The 17,091-nt window shown below is 34.7% G+C and overlaps 1 protein-coding gene across 1 annotated transcript in view; it reads right to left on the bottom strand.

Annotated features, from left to right (window-relative positions):
* Positions 1-8,517: 8,517 nt before the first annotated feature.
* The window catches only part of IQCM (IQ motif containing M), a gene marked incomplete at its 3' end in the record, with an annotated part of 457,722 nt that continues 449,148 nt past the window's right edge, over positions 8,518-17,091 (bottom strand). Inside the window, exon 13 of the mRNA XM_079919840.1 lies at positions 8,518-8,621. Coding sequence (XP_079775966.1) covers positions 8,518-8,621 — 104 coding nt within the window. The remainder of the gene's footprint in view (positions 8,622-17,091) is intronic.

Below are 17,091 nucleotides of genomic sequence, written 5' to 3'. Positions count from 1 at the left end.
AAAGAGTGTTTTCTCAATTCCAAATAATATAATCTATGGAGAACATTCAATGGAAAGTGTCAATTTTAAATCTGTTAAACATAAAATGCAATTTAGAAGAATACTTCAGGCAATTTTATGAAAAAATTAAAGTGATACCATATTTGAGAAAGATACAAATGTCATGGCATTAAACAGCTATGTAATTCATTAAAGTATGTGATTTAAAAATGTGAATTAATAACAAGAACAAACATTCTGCTTGTCATTTTTATTGTTCAAATAATCACTAAAAAGATGTTTTGCTATGTTACATTAAGGCATATAGATGAAGGTTGTTTTCACTTTTTAAAAAAGAATTTTATCTTTGAAAAGAGCTTCAATTGACTTATTTTATAGATCCACCGATATAATAAAATGAGTTCATTGAAAAAAATAATTTTAGCTATGTTTAATACCATCTTTACTCTCACAATTGTTTCCGTTTGGATGATACATTTTTTCATTAGCTTTTTTGTGACCTGCTTCTGTCTGTATTTTTTCAAGCATTCGCTATATAATTACAGACTGGTGCCTTTCATGTCTTGGTAAAACCCTTGGTAGCCTCTTCTGTTTGATTGAGCCGTCTAGTTTAAAACCCTCTTAATAAAATGAGCATTTCTCAAAAATGTGTGCTATGTTTAGGTATAATGGCATAATCCTTGCTCTCAGGGATCTTTTTTTCTTTTTTCTGGTGAGTTAAAAGTCATGCACATGAAACAACTGGTTGAGACCAGTATAAATTGGTGCAAAATAACGTCATCAAGAACACAAATAAATGGTGCAAATCCACTCTGGCAGAAGAGAAAAAAAAGACTAAGGATGACAGTTTTCTGGGAAAGGTTTTAAGGTAACTCTAGGATTGGTTGCTGAGAAGACTAGCTAAACCTTGTGTGGATGAGGAGAAAATGGAAGAGGTGCCATGAACTAGGGCAGGAAGATGTCTTTCCTTGGGTGGTCTGTAGATTGGGCAAGAAGGTGAAGGTGTGTTGCAAGCAGCATAGAATGCAAAGGTAAAAACTGAACTTCATCTGAGGGTCTGGAAATTCATGGACAAGGGACTTGAGTGGGAAGGGCATACATTGCTAGATGGACATCCATATTTGAGAAAATTCTGAGACATATTAAGTAGTCTAGATTAGAACTGATAAGGTTCTGACCTAACAGAATGAATGCGAGAGTGAAAAAGAAAGGGACAAATCCAAGAAGTATTGTGACAAAAAGGAGAATTGGTAAAGTATTTTTACATAAGAAACTTTAAAAAATTCTAATTCTTTGGTTCTTTACCTCAAACACTTTGCATTGGCTAGCCTGGGAGGCAGGATCCAACAAGGGCTTTATATTCTGTACAGCACAGGCAATATAGCCAATATTTTATAATAACTTTAAACAGAGTATGATCTATAAAAATTTGAATCACTATGTTGTACACCTGAAACTAATATAATATAGTAAATCAACTATACCTCAATAAAAAAAGGAATATATTTGATAATTCAACATATGTAATTGCTTCTCAGTTGAAGATGACATGGCAGCACCAGCTATATTAATCAGGAAGAGATTTATTAAGAGATATAGACAACTAAAAAAACTGTTGGGATGGCAGAAAAAACAGATGGCAGGAGTTCCATGAATCACCCCTTGTATCACCTCAGGAACTGGCTTAACAAAATTAGGAAACTCTGAATCAGAAAGCTACACCATACCCGCTGATCAAGGCCAGGACACTGCCATGAAGTATTCTAGTAGGGTCAATGCTCTGTGCTCACCTTTTATCCCTACATAGCTCATTTCCTAAGCAAAATTTTGTATGGAGGAGGCTGAAAATATAGCATGCATTATTATTATTATTGTTACATTGTAAATGTATGTTTTACAATGTGGAAAACTAGTAAAATGTGCAGACTTTTAAAAATAATTGGAAGAACACAAATAGAAGTCCAAAGTGGAATTTGTTTAATAACCCCCAAACTTGAAAGTTTCAAGCATTTATTCCAGAAAGAGATACCCAAGGGAATGTACCCAAGTTAGCACATGTGTTCAAAACTTTCAGCAAACCTATTTAGAATTTTGTTTCTTTAAGTTTTCTCTTTTTCTTTCCTCTTAGTTGTTTAAAAATACTTTAAAAATGGGGATTTTTTAATTCCTCAATATTCTTGCCATTGAAATAAAAAGAATTACTTCTGAGATGGTAAGTGAGTCTTGCCTTAGTACCATTTTATTATCCTTTCTTTTCTTGATTATTTATATAGAAAAGTCTCCCTCTATTGCCCTGCAAGCATTAATTTTTGATAGACTGCTTCTCAAACTGGAAATAAGTTTTTTTAATATAAAAAGATGATTCTTATCAACATATTATTGAAAATTATTTATTTGACATATTTATTTGAATAACAAAAATAAAACCCGAAGTTCTTCAATTTCTAGAAAGAAAAGCACATATGTCAGAAATAAAAAAGAAAAATGGTTTCCCTTTAAATTGATGCTAGATGTTTCAGGATTCTTGATGAATTGTATGAGGAAGGGAATTAGCATCAAAATGCTAAAAAACTAAAAAAGACTGGATTATTTTAATATTTTTATAATAAATTATTTTTGCTGGTCTTTTTTTATTGAAATATAGTTGACCTACAATATTATATTAGTTTCAGGTATACCACACAGTGGTTTGACATTTATATACTTTACGAAATAATCACCACAATAAGTCTAGTAACCATCTGTCACCATACAAAGTTATTGCAATGTTGTTGACTATATTCCCTATGCTGTACATTACATCCCTGTGACTGGTTTATTTTATGGCTGGAAGTTTGTATCTCTTAATCCCTTTAACCTATTTCGTCCATTCCTCCACCTCCTTCCCCTCTAGCAACTACCAGTTTGTTCTCTGTATCTATGAGTCTGTTTCTGTTTTGGGTTTTTTGTTGTTGTTCACCTGTTTTGATTTTTACATTCCACATATAATTGAAATCATATGGTATTTGTCTTTGTCTGACTTATTTTGCTTATCATAATACACTCTAGATCCATTCATGTTGTTGCAAAAGGCAAGATTTCATTCTTTTTTATGCCTGAGTAATATTTCATTTTATATATATGATATATATATATGTATATATTAATCCTTTATTGGATATATCATTTGCAAATGTTTTCCCATTCCGTAAGTTGCCTTTTCGCTTTGTTGATGGTTTCCTTTACTGTGCAAAAGCTTTTAAGTTTGATATAGTCCTATTTGTTTATTTTTCCTTTTCTTTCCCTTGCCTGAGAAGACAGATCATAAAATATATTGTTAAGACCAATGGAAATTTAGATTGCTTCCATATCTTGGCTATTGTGAATAATGCCACAATAAAAATAGGGGTGCATATATCTTTTCAAATTAGTGTTTTTGCTTCTTTGGATACATACATCGATTTGGAATTGTAGGGTCATATGGTAGCTGTATTTTTAGTTTTTTGAGGAAACTCCATACTGTTTTTCATGGTGGCTACAGCAATTTACATTCCCACCAACAGTGCACAAGGGTTTCCTTTTCTCCACAGCCTTACTAATGATTGTTATTTCTTGTCTTTTTGATAATAGCCACTCTGACAGGTGTGAGTTGATATCTCATTGTGGTTTTGATTTGCATCTCCCTGATAATTAGTGATATTGAGCATCTTTTCATAGCCATCTGTATGTCTTCTTTGGAAAAATGTTTGTTCGAGTCCTCTGCTCACTTTTTTAACCTGATTGCTTTTTTTTGATATTGAATTGTATGTGTTCCTTGCATATTTTGGATATTAATCCTTTATTGGATATATCAGTTGCAAACACATTTTCCCATTCAGTAAGTTGCCTTTTCGTTTTGTTGATGGTTTCCTTTACTGTGCAAAAGCTTTTAAGTTTGATGTAGTCCTATTTGTTTATTTTTGTTTTATTTTTCCTTTTGTTTCCCTTGCCTGAGAAGACGGAATCTGTAGGTCTCCTTGGGTAGTCTAGACATTTTAACACTATAAATTTTTCCAGTCCCTGAGCACAGTATATATTGATATTTCTATTTATTTGTATTATCTGCAATTTTATTTCATCAATGTCTTATAGTTTTCAGAGTATAGGTCTTTCACTTCCTTGGTTATTCCCTAGTATTTTATTCTATTTGATGTAATTGTAAATGGGATTGTTTTCTTAACTTCTCTTTCTGCTCATATATTATTAGTGTATAAAAAAGCACCAGATTTCTGTATATTAATTTTGCACCCTGCAACTTTACTGAATTCATTGATTAGCTCTAACAGTTTTTTGTGAAATCTTTAGGATTTTCTATATATAGTAGTATCATGTCACCTGCAAATACTGACAGTTTTACATCTTCCTTTCCAACTTGGATGCCTTTATTTCTTTTTCTTATCTGTGTGGCTAGGACTTCCAATACTATATTAATAAAATAACAATAAATGTGGCCAGAGTGGCATCCTTGTCTTAATCCTGATCTTTGAGGAAATGCTTTCAGCTTTTCACTGTTGAGTATGCTGTTAGCTGGCTGCCATCAGCTTCTCAGTCCGCAGGGGGAGTCCCAGCTACCTCCTGCCTCACCAGGAGGCTCTCAAAGATCATTAAATGGGTCTGATCCAGGCACCTTTCAAACTGCTGCCTCTGCACTGGGACTTGGACCAAGTGAGGTGTTATGTGCCCACTTTAAGAGTGGAGTCTTGGTTTCCTAAAGCCCTCTGGCTCTCCTGACCCAAAGCTCCACTGGCTTTCAAAGCCAGACTTTTAAAGGCTTGTCTTCCCAGTTCAGGACCCTGGGATTGGGAGCCCAATGTGGGGCATGGATCCATCGTTCCTTGGAGAGGACCTCCATGGTTATGTTATCCCTCCAGCAGCGAGTCATTATGCTGATGGTCTGGTCTTAAGTAGACCATGTCTACACCCCTCACACCCATTTTATTGTGGCCCCTTCTTTATATCTTTAGTTGTGGAAAATCCTTTCTGCTAGTCTTCAGATCATTCTTAGAGATAGCTGCTCTATCAGTAGCTGTAATTTTGGTGGGCTATTAGAGGAGGTGAGCTCAAGATCTTCCAACACTGTCATCTTGATCCAGACTCCTTATAAGAATATTTTAAACCAGAATGATGACCATTCAAATGAAGGCATTTGAAATTTTTCCTGTTCCCTCAACTAACGAGGAGTGCAATTTACTCCCTATGCCTTAAAGTGGCATATTCTCTTTCAGGATGTAAAACTAGATTACACTTCCTAGGCCCCTTGCATTTAGATGGAACCAGGTAACAAATTCTCTCTAGTAGAATGTGAGTAGAAGTGATATGTTCCAAGTTCAGACTGAAGTAGATAAGAAGTGGGTATGCTTTCTCCACACTCTTTTTTTTATCTACAGCCTGGCTGTGAAGACTACAGTACAGGCCCTAAAGCATGTCAAAGCTATTAAGATGAAAAAAGCCTGAATGTCTAAAAGAGTGCATGGGGCAGTACCTGCTGGCTCACATTGGATTGTGAAGTGAGCAGAAAAGAAGTTATTATTTAAGCTAATGGGATTTGGGGGATTGTTTTTCAAAGCTATTAACCTACCTGGAATTATATACTTCTTTGAACATAATATGCTTTGGGAGAAAGCAGTTAATATAAAAATTTGGTCTACCTATTGTTGAAATAGGCCCAAGATAGAGCTGCTGCTACTCAGGGTGCCACAACAGCAAACCAAAATTTAGATAACTTCTGCATCCCTTACATGTTCCACTTGACCAGAAACACAGTAAATCCCATCAGCCAATCCCCAAACACCAAGCCAACTCTGGGCTCTACACTTATTTCCATGTTCCTTTTCATCCAAACAAGGTTGCCTGTGTGGCCCCAGCCAATCAGACATTTTCTATTTTTCTCTTCCTTTTTCTTTATTTTTTTATCCTATAAAAGTTTCCTGTCTTCCACCCCATTTTGCAGTTCTCTAAATGGAGACTGTCCACTTCATGAAATCACTTAGATTGTCTTATCATTTTTAACACAGTTTCCGTAATTCACATTTGTGTGAAAGTATACTGCAAATTCTAAAGCATTTTGCAAATTTAATATATTTTTGTTATTAACAACATTAATAAAAATATTAATAGTGTCAAGGAATTCAGTATTTCAATTTTGTGTTCTAGAATGGAAGTTGGGGAAAGGAATGAATCAACAAGGAAAAATTACCTTAAATCTGAATTTTCTGAAAAGTAGTCCATGTTGCAGGATCATGGAAGTTTGGCTTTCAATTATTCTAATAGCTGCATTTATTTAGAAAAATATCAATTTATAAGAAAATGTAAGACATAAGACAGATCATTTAAAAGATGTAAGAAAGCTAAGTCTTGACCTTTTGTTGTTTCTGCTTTCTTTTTCTTAATGCACTTTTATTTAATTTGGCTTAGCTATTTTAAAGATTGTATTACTCTAGTCAGAAGCAGCGTTGTAGAACTCAGCTGGGTCACAGGAACTTTCTCACCACTCCATTCTAATTTGCAGTTTTGCTATAATAAAAGCCCTAAATATATTGCTACTGTCTAGACGTTTTATCTGAAACAAGTGTCCTTTGTAGTCTCAGAGGACTTTTCTAATTTATTTCCAGTAAATCAAAGTCTGTGAAGAGCTTCGGTTCTTATTAAGACATACCCTTCACAGTCCAGTGATTGCCAACAGTGGCAAGCCATTGACAGTTCATTTACATATAAGTGATGACTTCCATCAGGTAGTTGGCTCAAAAACACAATGGACATTTCGAGCATATCCAATATTTCTTGTTCTTTGATGAGCACCAACTGCCAATTTTTATATAGAAACTGACTATTGAAAAGTGAAGGCTTTTTTCACTGACCTTACACTGTCTTCTACAGGTCTAGAGTGACATGTCACTGAACTTAATGTAGGATCACACCTCTAAAAGACATTCAGGAGCCCTACCTCAGTTTGCTAAAAAATCAAGAAGAATAGTCAAATCTAGAAAATATGAGACAAGAACAATCACACTTTTTTTTTAAAGGAAAAATAAATTTCTTCTGTGTCCTGCCCCCGATTGTCATAATCATAACTTAATTTTTATATTTTATTGTTATAAGGTAATTTTGATATTGTTTTTATATTAATTGTTTTCTCTTATAAATACATTTGCCATTTGAAATAGTGGCACTCATTACACAACACTCATTAGGAAATCTTGTGTTTTAGTTTATAAATGCATTTCATTATATTCTATGCTTTTGCTCCCAATTCTCTGGAATATTGAAGGCAGAAATCTAGTGAAATTTTTATCCTAATAATGCTATAAAAAGGAACAGGCTTCTGATCTGTTATCATGCTGGGACTCAACTCATGTGTGATTTTTTTCCCTTTATTTAACTGCGCATTTTCCAGCTTTTTTTCAGTACTGAAATAAAATGTTTTTCTTTAAAATCAGGCTCTCTCAATTATCAACTGGGATAATACAGATCATTTAATTTCACAGATAAGCTAACCTCTATATTTTAGCCAGTAATCACTTTTCCCCCCTATCAAACGTTTTACTGCTAACATTTTCTGAATAGGGTATCAGCATGTTTTTTAGTCCATCTTGGTTCTGGTTTTGGTGAGGCCCTGACTTAACATGATTCTTGTAATTAGCCTTCTAAAAATTTCATTCTAGTACCTTCCATATTTACAGTTCATGAAGTAGTCTGAGAGATTTTTTTTTTAAAACCAAAGTGTCTATTACAGAGGTAATAGATCAGGGCAAGAATTGAGAAAATGGAACACCTGTCATGTATTTCCTGTCTCTTTATTCATATCAAGTCACTGTGCTGTGCATGGATTCTGTTCCCTCTACTATTATTTCTACAATCTCATTCATAGATGGAGGGAGGAAGGGAGGGAGAGAGGGATGAATGCTGGTTAGATGGTTGGATGGATGGATGGATGAATGATGGATAGATAAAATTAAATTCAAGATTCTTTAGAGACTGGTGTTAGCCACTGTGCTTCAAATCTTTTCTGAACTAAGGTAGGTAATTCAGGAATACTATATATTAACTTTCAGTTTTTCACTTTAAAGTGAGCAATAAGAATAGGGAAAACATAATATGATGACTACACTAATAAAATATTTTAAAACACATTTTGAGAAACCATTTACAAAAAAATGTGAGGTTCTAGAAATAAGAATCTTAACATTTCTTTATGGCATTTATTGGTACTGCAACAAACCAAATTTAAGTCCAATGAAAGGAATTCTTGATACTATGTGATTTCAACTTCATTACGATAAAAGAGATGTCGTTTATAAAAAAAGGTCCAATGAATGGTTCATCCAAAGATATTTAGTAATTATAGACTGACTTGTTGAAGTTCTTTGGATGTGCAAAGATGCTTGTCCTTTTTTCCTGTTGATACAGAATTAATCCATGGCCTATGTTAATCTATGTCTTTGGGTAGATAGGTTCAACTCTTAAGGTTTCAACATTGTATTGAAAATACTATTTTACTTCTCATGATGAATACTGTTGTCTCATTTTCCTTTCTCTCATAGATCCGGCCACCAGGTTCCCAACAATCTGGATGTTAGCTCTTTTGAGTATTGGATGTCCCCTGACTGTAAGACAAAATATATAATTACATTAATAAATTTTAAATTATATGACACAATGTATCATGCTTTTGAAATAATTTTAAAATATTATAGGAAATCAGTTATGGTTGTGCTAAAACAAAGATTTGACTTGGGCACATTTCCTTCAGGTGTATTGAGATACATTATATATCATACCACGAGATTCAGCAAGAATTACTGTTGGACCAAAGAGTTGAGAGGAAGGATGGCAGAATCTGGATTCCACCAATCTACAGCATACTTGAAATAAATAAATTAGATGCAACATATGTTTGACCATAAGAACAACAGCATTGAAAATTTTTGCATTACAATGGAATCAGTTCTGATACTGATATTCAAATCAATACAAAGCACTATTTTTATAGATGGCTTGTACTTGATTCATCTTTATGTATAAAATGCCTTCAAATAAATAAAAAACATAGATTTACTGCAGACACCATTTTAGACAGTACTAATTTACAGATATGGTCATATACTTTGCCTTTTAAGACCTATTGTTGTTATTAAACAAAAACATAACCAACTACAAAAAAACAGTTAAAGTTGTGAGAAGAACAATCCTCATTACTAACAGAAAATGAATGACTTGATGTGTTGTCAAAGGAGAAGCAGGGCATTGTTGTTTTCAGGTTTATCTATATTGCCATTAGAAAAAGAGCAAGGCTTATAATAAAAAAACTAAATTAGACTACATTCCGAATATTTATGAAATAATTAGTATTAGTAATTATCATTGCAGGTGTAATCACAGGGAAAGGCAATCACCAATTGATGTCCCAATATAGTAGTTATACAAGATAAGTGTGTTAGTTCTAAAGGTGAGATCTTAGGACTAAATGATTTCCTACTGCAATTTTTTTGATAATATGCAATACCAACCATATATTTCATCAGGCAGAGAATAGCTGAAATACAGGATTACTCAAAGTAGGTAAAATAGAAGAAAAAGTGAATATAATGGTCCAAGCTCTTGTTCTTATACATTTGTGAGTGAATCCAAATTTAATACTCAATCTTAGTTTCCTTATTTTTGAAACAGGGATAATATCTATCCTGTCTGGTTGTTAAAAGGATCCAAAAACATATGTCAAGAGATATATGTGTAAGAATAATGTATTAATATTGACCCATCAATTATAAAATGTACCACACTAATGCAAGGTGTTAATAATAGGCAACAGGAGGAAGGGGTTGCAGGTGAGGGGGTATATGGGAACACCCTGTACTTTCCACTAGTATTTCTGTAAACCTAAAATTCCTCAAAAACATAAAGTCTATTAGTTAAAAATAAAGATATGTGCCTGACAATTCATTAAGTATTCAAAATTAGTTGCTGTATTATTATTATTTACACTATGAAGTTATAATATATGTAGGCTTTATAAAGAAATCACTAATAATTGTGTGAGATAATAGCAAATGTATATATATTGGTCTCTGTCCCCAGTTCCTGGCACAGAACTCTTAAAACGCTTACAATTTCCTAAGTGATAACAGCACTGGGAGCATCTTTTGTTCTAATGAGGTGACTCTGGGTGGGCTACTGGATGGGGGCTGGTCACCAGAAAGACCAAGCCATGATTAAAAGCTTGGAACTTTTAGCCCCCTCCCACCAACACTTCTCCAGGGAGGGACAGGGGCTAGAAATGGAGTTAATGGTCCACCATGCCTATGTGATAAAGCCTCAATAAAAATCCCAGTGGTACGGGGTTTGGAAAGCTTCCAGGTGGATGAAAACATCCTTGGACCGGAAGGGTGATGCCACAGGGACAGAAAACAGAAGTACAGGACTCTCCCAGATCTCACCCCACTTATCTCTTCAACTGGCTATTCGTTGGTATCCTTTATCCTATCCTTTAATAAAATGGTAAATAGAAGTAAATGTTTCCCTGAGTTCTGTGAGCTTCTCTAGCAAATTGATAAAACCTGAGGAGGGAGTTATGGGAACCTCTGATTTGTAGCCAAGTTGGACACAAGTTGTGGATAACTTGATAACCTACTACTTGTAATTGGCATCTGAAGTGGGGGACAGTCTCCTGGGATGGAGCACTTAACCTGGGAGATCTGACTGGCATCTGATTCTCTCTCCAGGTGGATTGTGTCAGAATTGAGTAAAATTGTAGGACACCCAGCTAGTGTCAGAGAATTGCTTGTTGACGTGGGAAAAAACAAAACTCACACATTGGAATTGGCGACCAGAATCTTAGTTGGTGACCGGAAGTGGGACTGGGAGCAGAATCCTAAATTGCATAATATATAATTTCATAAATATTTCAATTAAATAAAGGATCATTAATTTTAGGAAGGATAAAAATGTAAGTATACATGATATATTTTTAACCCTTCAAAGTAAGTATTCTCGACCTTCATTTTTGTCATATGGCAGAACAGATTCAGAGAAAAATCTTTTTGATTAAAACAACTCAAATCCTGAATAAAATATTAAGTGTATTTTAACTGCATTGCTAAATTGGCAGAGAAGGAAGAAAATGCAAAGGCCAAAAAAAGTAAAATCAGTAACCTTAGTGAATATTTGAGTGCTAAAGCCAGTTTTTTTTTCTAAGGTTTTCTGCTGAGCCCTGGATATCTGAGCTTCAGCCTTGTGAGGGGAGTGGGGTCAGGAGGTAAAGCATAAGGTTCACTCAAAATGGGAAGCCCGGCATGAGATCACAGCGGAGTGCGGGGCCCCAGAGGGCTACACATCAGAGTAGGTGGGATAATATCACAAAATAAAGAGAGAGAAGGAGAAAGAGAGAGAGAGAGAGAGAAGGGCAGGGAAATGAAGGCAAGGGAAGAGAAGAGAAAACTTCAAAGAAGAGGACAGCAAGGAACCTTTCCCTTTTCCATGAGGCTGGGTAGATGGAACAGAGCCTCAAAGTCACCATTGTTTGATGCCCTGGTTCATGTCACCTGTGTGGTCCAAAATACCTCAAATAAATTTAGAGTTTGTTGGGCCCCAAGAACAAATGAAAAAACCTCTCTAGAGGAAAGCAACTTCAACCAAGGTCTTTAAAATATGTCATAGAAACATATTTTATTAAACCCTTATATGTTACAATCAGTTTTAAATAGAAAAACAGGCTACAAAGCAGGATCTACAATGTGATCCCAGTTTTTAAAAAAGTTATATGCATAGGAAACCATGTACAGTATTAAATACCAAAATATTCACAGTGGTTGGAATTATAATTTAGCTTTAGTTCTTTTCACTTATCCATATTTATGACAGAAGATATTATTTATGTAAAATAACAGTATTAGAGATGTTCAAGTTTCTAGATTGGAATATACAGTAGAAAGTCATTTTTATTGTAGATAATGAATAATCAGAAGTTAGATCTTTGTTGATAGTCAATAATTTGAATAAATGATTTCAACTTGGGAAAATAATCAAATAAAAATAGATAATATGGTTAATATTCATTTAATAGGCTGTATTTTCAGAAAAGGGATACTAAATTTTCCTCAAAGGCTCAAAGTAAGCTTTTGTCCTCTGTTTTCTTCTAAACCATCTCTATGTTTTTATGTTCACAAGTCTATTTTATGATTTTTCATGCCATTTCCATGACCCACTCAAGGTTATATATTGTATTATTCTACACTATTGGCTACTTCCTGTCAGTGCTTCAAAATGAATCTTTGTAGAGCAACTTGGAAAGAAAACAAACACTGACTGTGTTAGAACATAAAATACACATTTAGGTCGTTGAGTATCTATTGAGTCCTATTTGTTCAGGTTCTTGCTAAGGGCTATGAGGTGATATAAAAGGCACTAGCTGAGACCTTTCTGGGTCTTCATTTCCTAATCCAGAAACAATTAAAAAAACAAACAAACAATTGCAATTATTATGCTACTCATAAACATTTAGTTTAAAAAATGAAAGTATCTACCTAATGCGGTATAATGGCCCTGCCCACCAGAAGATTATCATAGTGAATACAAAGCAAAAATATCGTCCTAGATGACAAACAATAAAGGACGTATTTAAGTAGTTACATTTGATGCTTATATGTTGCAAGGGTACAAATTTGAACCCAAGTTTTGTGCATCTGAGTATTTCAAACAGAGTTACGTCCATGAAGACTGGCTGAATAAATGCTCTAGAGATCTCTCTGCAAAGAAGGACCAAGAAATCTTCTTGGGGAAAAAAATTCTTAATATGAGAAGAGTGAGCTGAATATTTTCATCTTGGTCCAATAAGATGATGGCTGTTGGCAGGGATGAGTGGTTTCATGTGCTCTGAGCTACCTCTTGCTAAGATGATTTTGCCTTGACTCTGCACTCCCTTCTTCCCCACCCTCCCACCCCGCCAAAGAGATTCTGGCCTATAGCCTTGTGAAAGGAAGACTCAAATGAGAAAATAATGGAGCTGAAAAAGCTATTTTCCTATACCATGTTCTCGGGATACTGAGAGAACAGGGTATCAGTGCTCTGAGATTAAGGGAACTGGGTTACAAGGCCAGGAGAGCGATGGGCTTTTCCCTTCAGCAGGTTGGCTTAGGCCCATATGGAATCCACACACCATGGCCTGGACAGGTGCTAGTGGCAATAGCAGCAGCAAGACACCTCCATCAGGCTTCCTGAGCTTTGGAGTGACAACAGCAGACAGCACTGCAAGGGGGTGGGTGGGAGGGGGGTGAAATTTCTATGTTGCAGCTTAGAACGGTGTATTTATGAGCACAAGTGAGATATCCTAGGAGAACTTCTAGAAATAACTGCAGCTACCAGGATTGCTTTCAAAGAGACCAGAAGTTGCATAAGAGTAGGTAGAAAATTCTATGTGCCACTATTTTTGTGATTATGTATGTAGTTCCGCGGAGCAGCTGGGCCCGTGAGCCATGGCTGCTGAGCCTGCGCCTCCAGAGCCTGTGCTCCGCAATGGGAGAGGCCACAACAGTGAGAGGCCTGTGTACCGCAAAAAACGAAACAAAACAAAACAAACAAACAAAAAAACCTGAAAGGGTAAAGTAACATTAAAGAGACTCAGGAACCAACCTGAAAAAGCTCCCAAAGTCTAATGCTGGAATAATTTCAGCAACAACAACAGAATAATGTAGTCTTAGATTATAACTCATAGTAGGAAAGAAATATGTAGGAAAGAAATATTTATAAGTACATATTGATATAAATAAATGATTGAATAAAAGGGGAGAAAATATCTAATAATTCTTAATAATTTATGTTGATACTCCCACCTCCAAGAAAAAAGTTGAATTCCTCCATTCCTCCCCATTCCCTCCCCCAGTGTGAACTGGACTTAGATATATGCTTTCAAAAAATAGGTTGCAGAAGGTGGATGGGAGGAAAGTTACTTTATAGTGAGTGGAGAAACCTGACAAATACTACCTTGGCCAGGTGATTAAGGTTAACAGCACTGGGGATAAGTCATATTGATAGCATGTTCCTGCTGATATGATGTGGTGAGGAGGGCACGTCACCTATGACATTCTTTCAAAAAATGTATAATCTCAGCATTTAAAAAAACAATAACAATGAGAATAACAGCTGTCATTTAATGTACATTCATTCTGTGCCAGGCACTGTGCCGAGCACTTTACTTATCTTACTTTCTCTTTCCACCAATACCTGATGCTATCATGATTATTATTATAGGAAACTAAGACTCATATCAGTGACATGTTTCAATGGATAAATAATTCTTGATCTACATATGGACTGCAGAACCTTTTATAACAACTCATTGGAAAACATAGCACTCTATATATATCACTTATTTTTAAAGTAGGTCTAAGTTACATTATATTATTGCTTCTTTTTTTATACATTTGTCCTGTATCTTCAAAATATCAATAATTCACTTCTTTTTCTCAGTGCACTAATCTCTATGAGTGTGTCTTGCAGATAGATGAGTGTTCAATAAATAATTTTGATAATGCTTATTTTTGTTTTATAAAAATGACATCGTACCATGCATATTTTGCTTTCTTCACTCAAGAAGGATTAATTCATGGAAATTCCTTCAAGCTAACTAGTATAGCTCTAATTCATTATTTTAAGCGGTACATAGTATTTTGTGATATGAATAGACCATAATATTCCTCTACTGATTAATGTTTACTTTGTTTCTCAGTTTTTCCAAAGAAAAATAATGTTAAAATAAGCATGTTTGTTTGTTTGTTAGGTAGTGGTTTTATTTCTATGTGATAGATTCTCAAGATGGAGTGCAGAAACACATTTTTAATTTTAATTGATATTGTCAAGGTGCTTTCTAAAACACTGTAAAATTCATATTTCTACCAGCAATGTGTGATGGTACTTCTTTGCTCATATCCCAGCCAACAATAGCAATTATTTTGTTTTGTTTTAATTTTGGCCAATCTAAAAGCTGCTAATCTACTGAGTTTCCTCATCCACTAGTGACTTTGAGCATCATTGCATATATCCAATAGCTGTTGGATTTTTGTTTTGTGAATGGTTTCTCTACATTTTTTGTCTATTTTGCTATGATTGTTCCCTTGTTCCCGATTTTAAATAGCTCACTGTATTAAACCTCTGCCTTCAAAAATGCAATTCCACTCCAAATCAAATTTATTTTTAATTTTTTTTTGAATTTTATTTTATTTATTTTTTATACATCAGGTTCTTATTAGTTATCTATTTTATACACATCAGTGTATTCATGTCAATCCCAATCTCCCAATTCATCCCACCACCACCACCCCTCTACCACTTTTCCCCCCCTTGGTGTCCATACGTTTGTTCTCTGCATCTGTGTCTCTATTTCTGACTTGCTAACCCGTTCATCTGTACCATTTTTCTAGGTTCCACATATATGCATTAATATACAATATTTGTTTTTCTCTTTCTGACTTACTTCACTCTGTATGACAGTCTCTAGGTCCATCCACATCTCTACAAATGACCCAATTTCGTCCCTTTTTATGGTTCAGTAATACTCCATTGTATATATGTACCACATCTTCTTTATCCATTTGTCTGTCGATGGGCACTTAGGTTGCTTCAATGACCTGGCTATTGTAAATAGTGCTGCAGTGAACATTGGGGTGCATGTGTCTTTTTGAATCCAAATCAATTTTTTAAATAAATTTGCTTATGGTGTTTTTTCATAGAAAAGTTTTGAAAGTTTTATGTATAAGCAAGGTCATTTTTCTTTTCTTCTGTATTCTTTTTGAGTACTATCTTTCCTGCTCCTACCTTAAATATGTAGTTCTCTAGATTTCCTATCAGATTTATTTATTTAGTTAGTTACTTAATTATATACCTATTTATTTATTTAGATGGTTGTTCAGCTTTCTCAACTGCCTCTTTTAGTATCTATTGATATTATCATATGATTTTTTTCTCCCTAAAAATGTTGATGTAATAAACTATGGGAATAGAATTCTTAATTCTTAATATGGTATCATCCTTCTGTTTGGAACAGAATGTTTAATCGATGGCTGGGACAACTTACTTGTCTCCAAGTACTCTGTACTCATGACTACTAAGGCAAAGACTGCCAACTTCTTCCACCCTGTCAGAAACTGTTTTGGATCTTTCAGGCCCAATTACAAGAAATCAACTCTTAGTAAGAGCCCTTCAGCCAGGTTTACATAAAAGTGACCTGGGCATCTTCCATGAGCTGGTTCTCATTCTCTGACCAGTGGCTAAGAAATGAGGCTTTGAAGCAAAGACGTTAGAGATGAAAATACAAGAGCAATTCTAGAATTTTCAAATACAAATCCTTCATCATATTTCTTTAAGGGGGTGATAGAAAAAGACAAATTAACACAAGCGTAAGACTTTAGAATATATGTAAAACACACAAATAAGAAATTTCTCTGAGTTGATGTAGATCCTAACATTCCAAACAAATATATGAGATTAACTTGAGGAGGAGGCCCATCTAGAAAACACATTTTTAAATCCTAGGAAAAAATGTGTACAAATGCATTTTACCCCAGATGTTCTCCATAACTTAGTATATCTCTTGACCTTCCTTGGTTTTCCATCTCCTTGTCATAAAATGAACGTGGTATGGTATTATTACAAAAATCCACTAGGAAATACTCAAACAAGTGCTTCATTATTTATTTTAGTCTATATTAGGACAATAGCATAGTGAAGATTCAAACTGCTGAATTGCCTCTGAGAAGAAACAATCACAAGAAAATTAAAGTGTTCCAATATATGTGTACACTGGAAAAGAGCAAAGATGGTTCAACCATCTGTGTTATAACCTACTGAGCTCTAACTGAAATCCAATTGATCTTAATGGGATTTAGCTAAGGACAAACAAAGCAGGATGGTCAATATCTCACTAGGAAGTGATAAAAATTCTTGTGACATTTTTAGCACAAAGCAAATTTTGGGATCAGCAAGAATAGAATTCAAATACTGGCACTACTAACTTAGCGCCTCTGTGTTCTCAGGAAAGATGAGCTTGCCTTTCTTCAACTGTAAAATGAAGATAATAAGAGGACT

Source organism: Stenella coeruleoalba, assembly GCF_951394435.1.
Source record: "Stenella coeruleoalba genome assembly, chromosome: 4".
Classification (NCBI taxonomy): Eukaryota; Metazoa; Chordata; class Mammalia; order Artiodactyla; family Delphinidae; genus Stenella; species Stenella coeruleoalba.
This window is presented reverse-complemented; position numbering and strand designations above follow the sequence as displayed.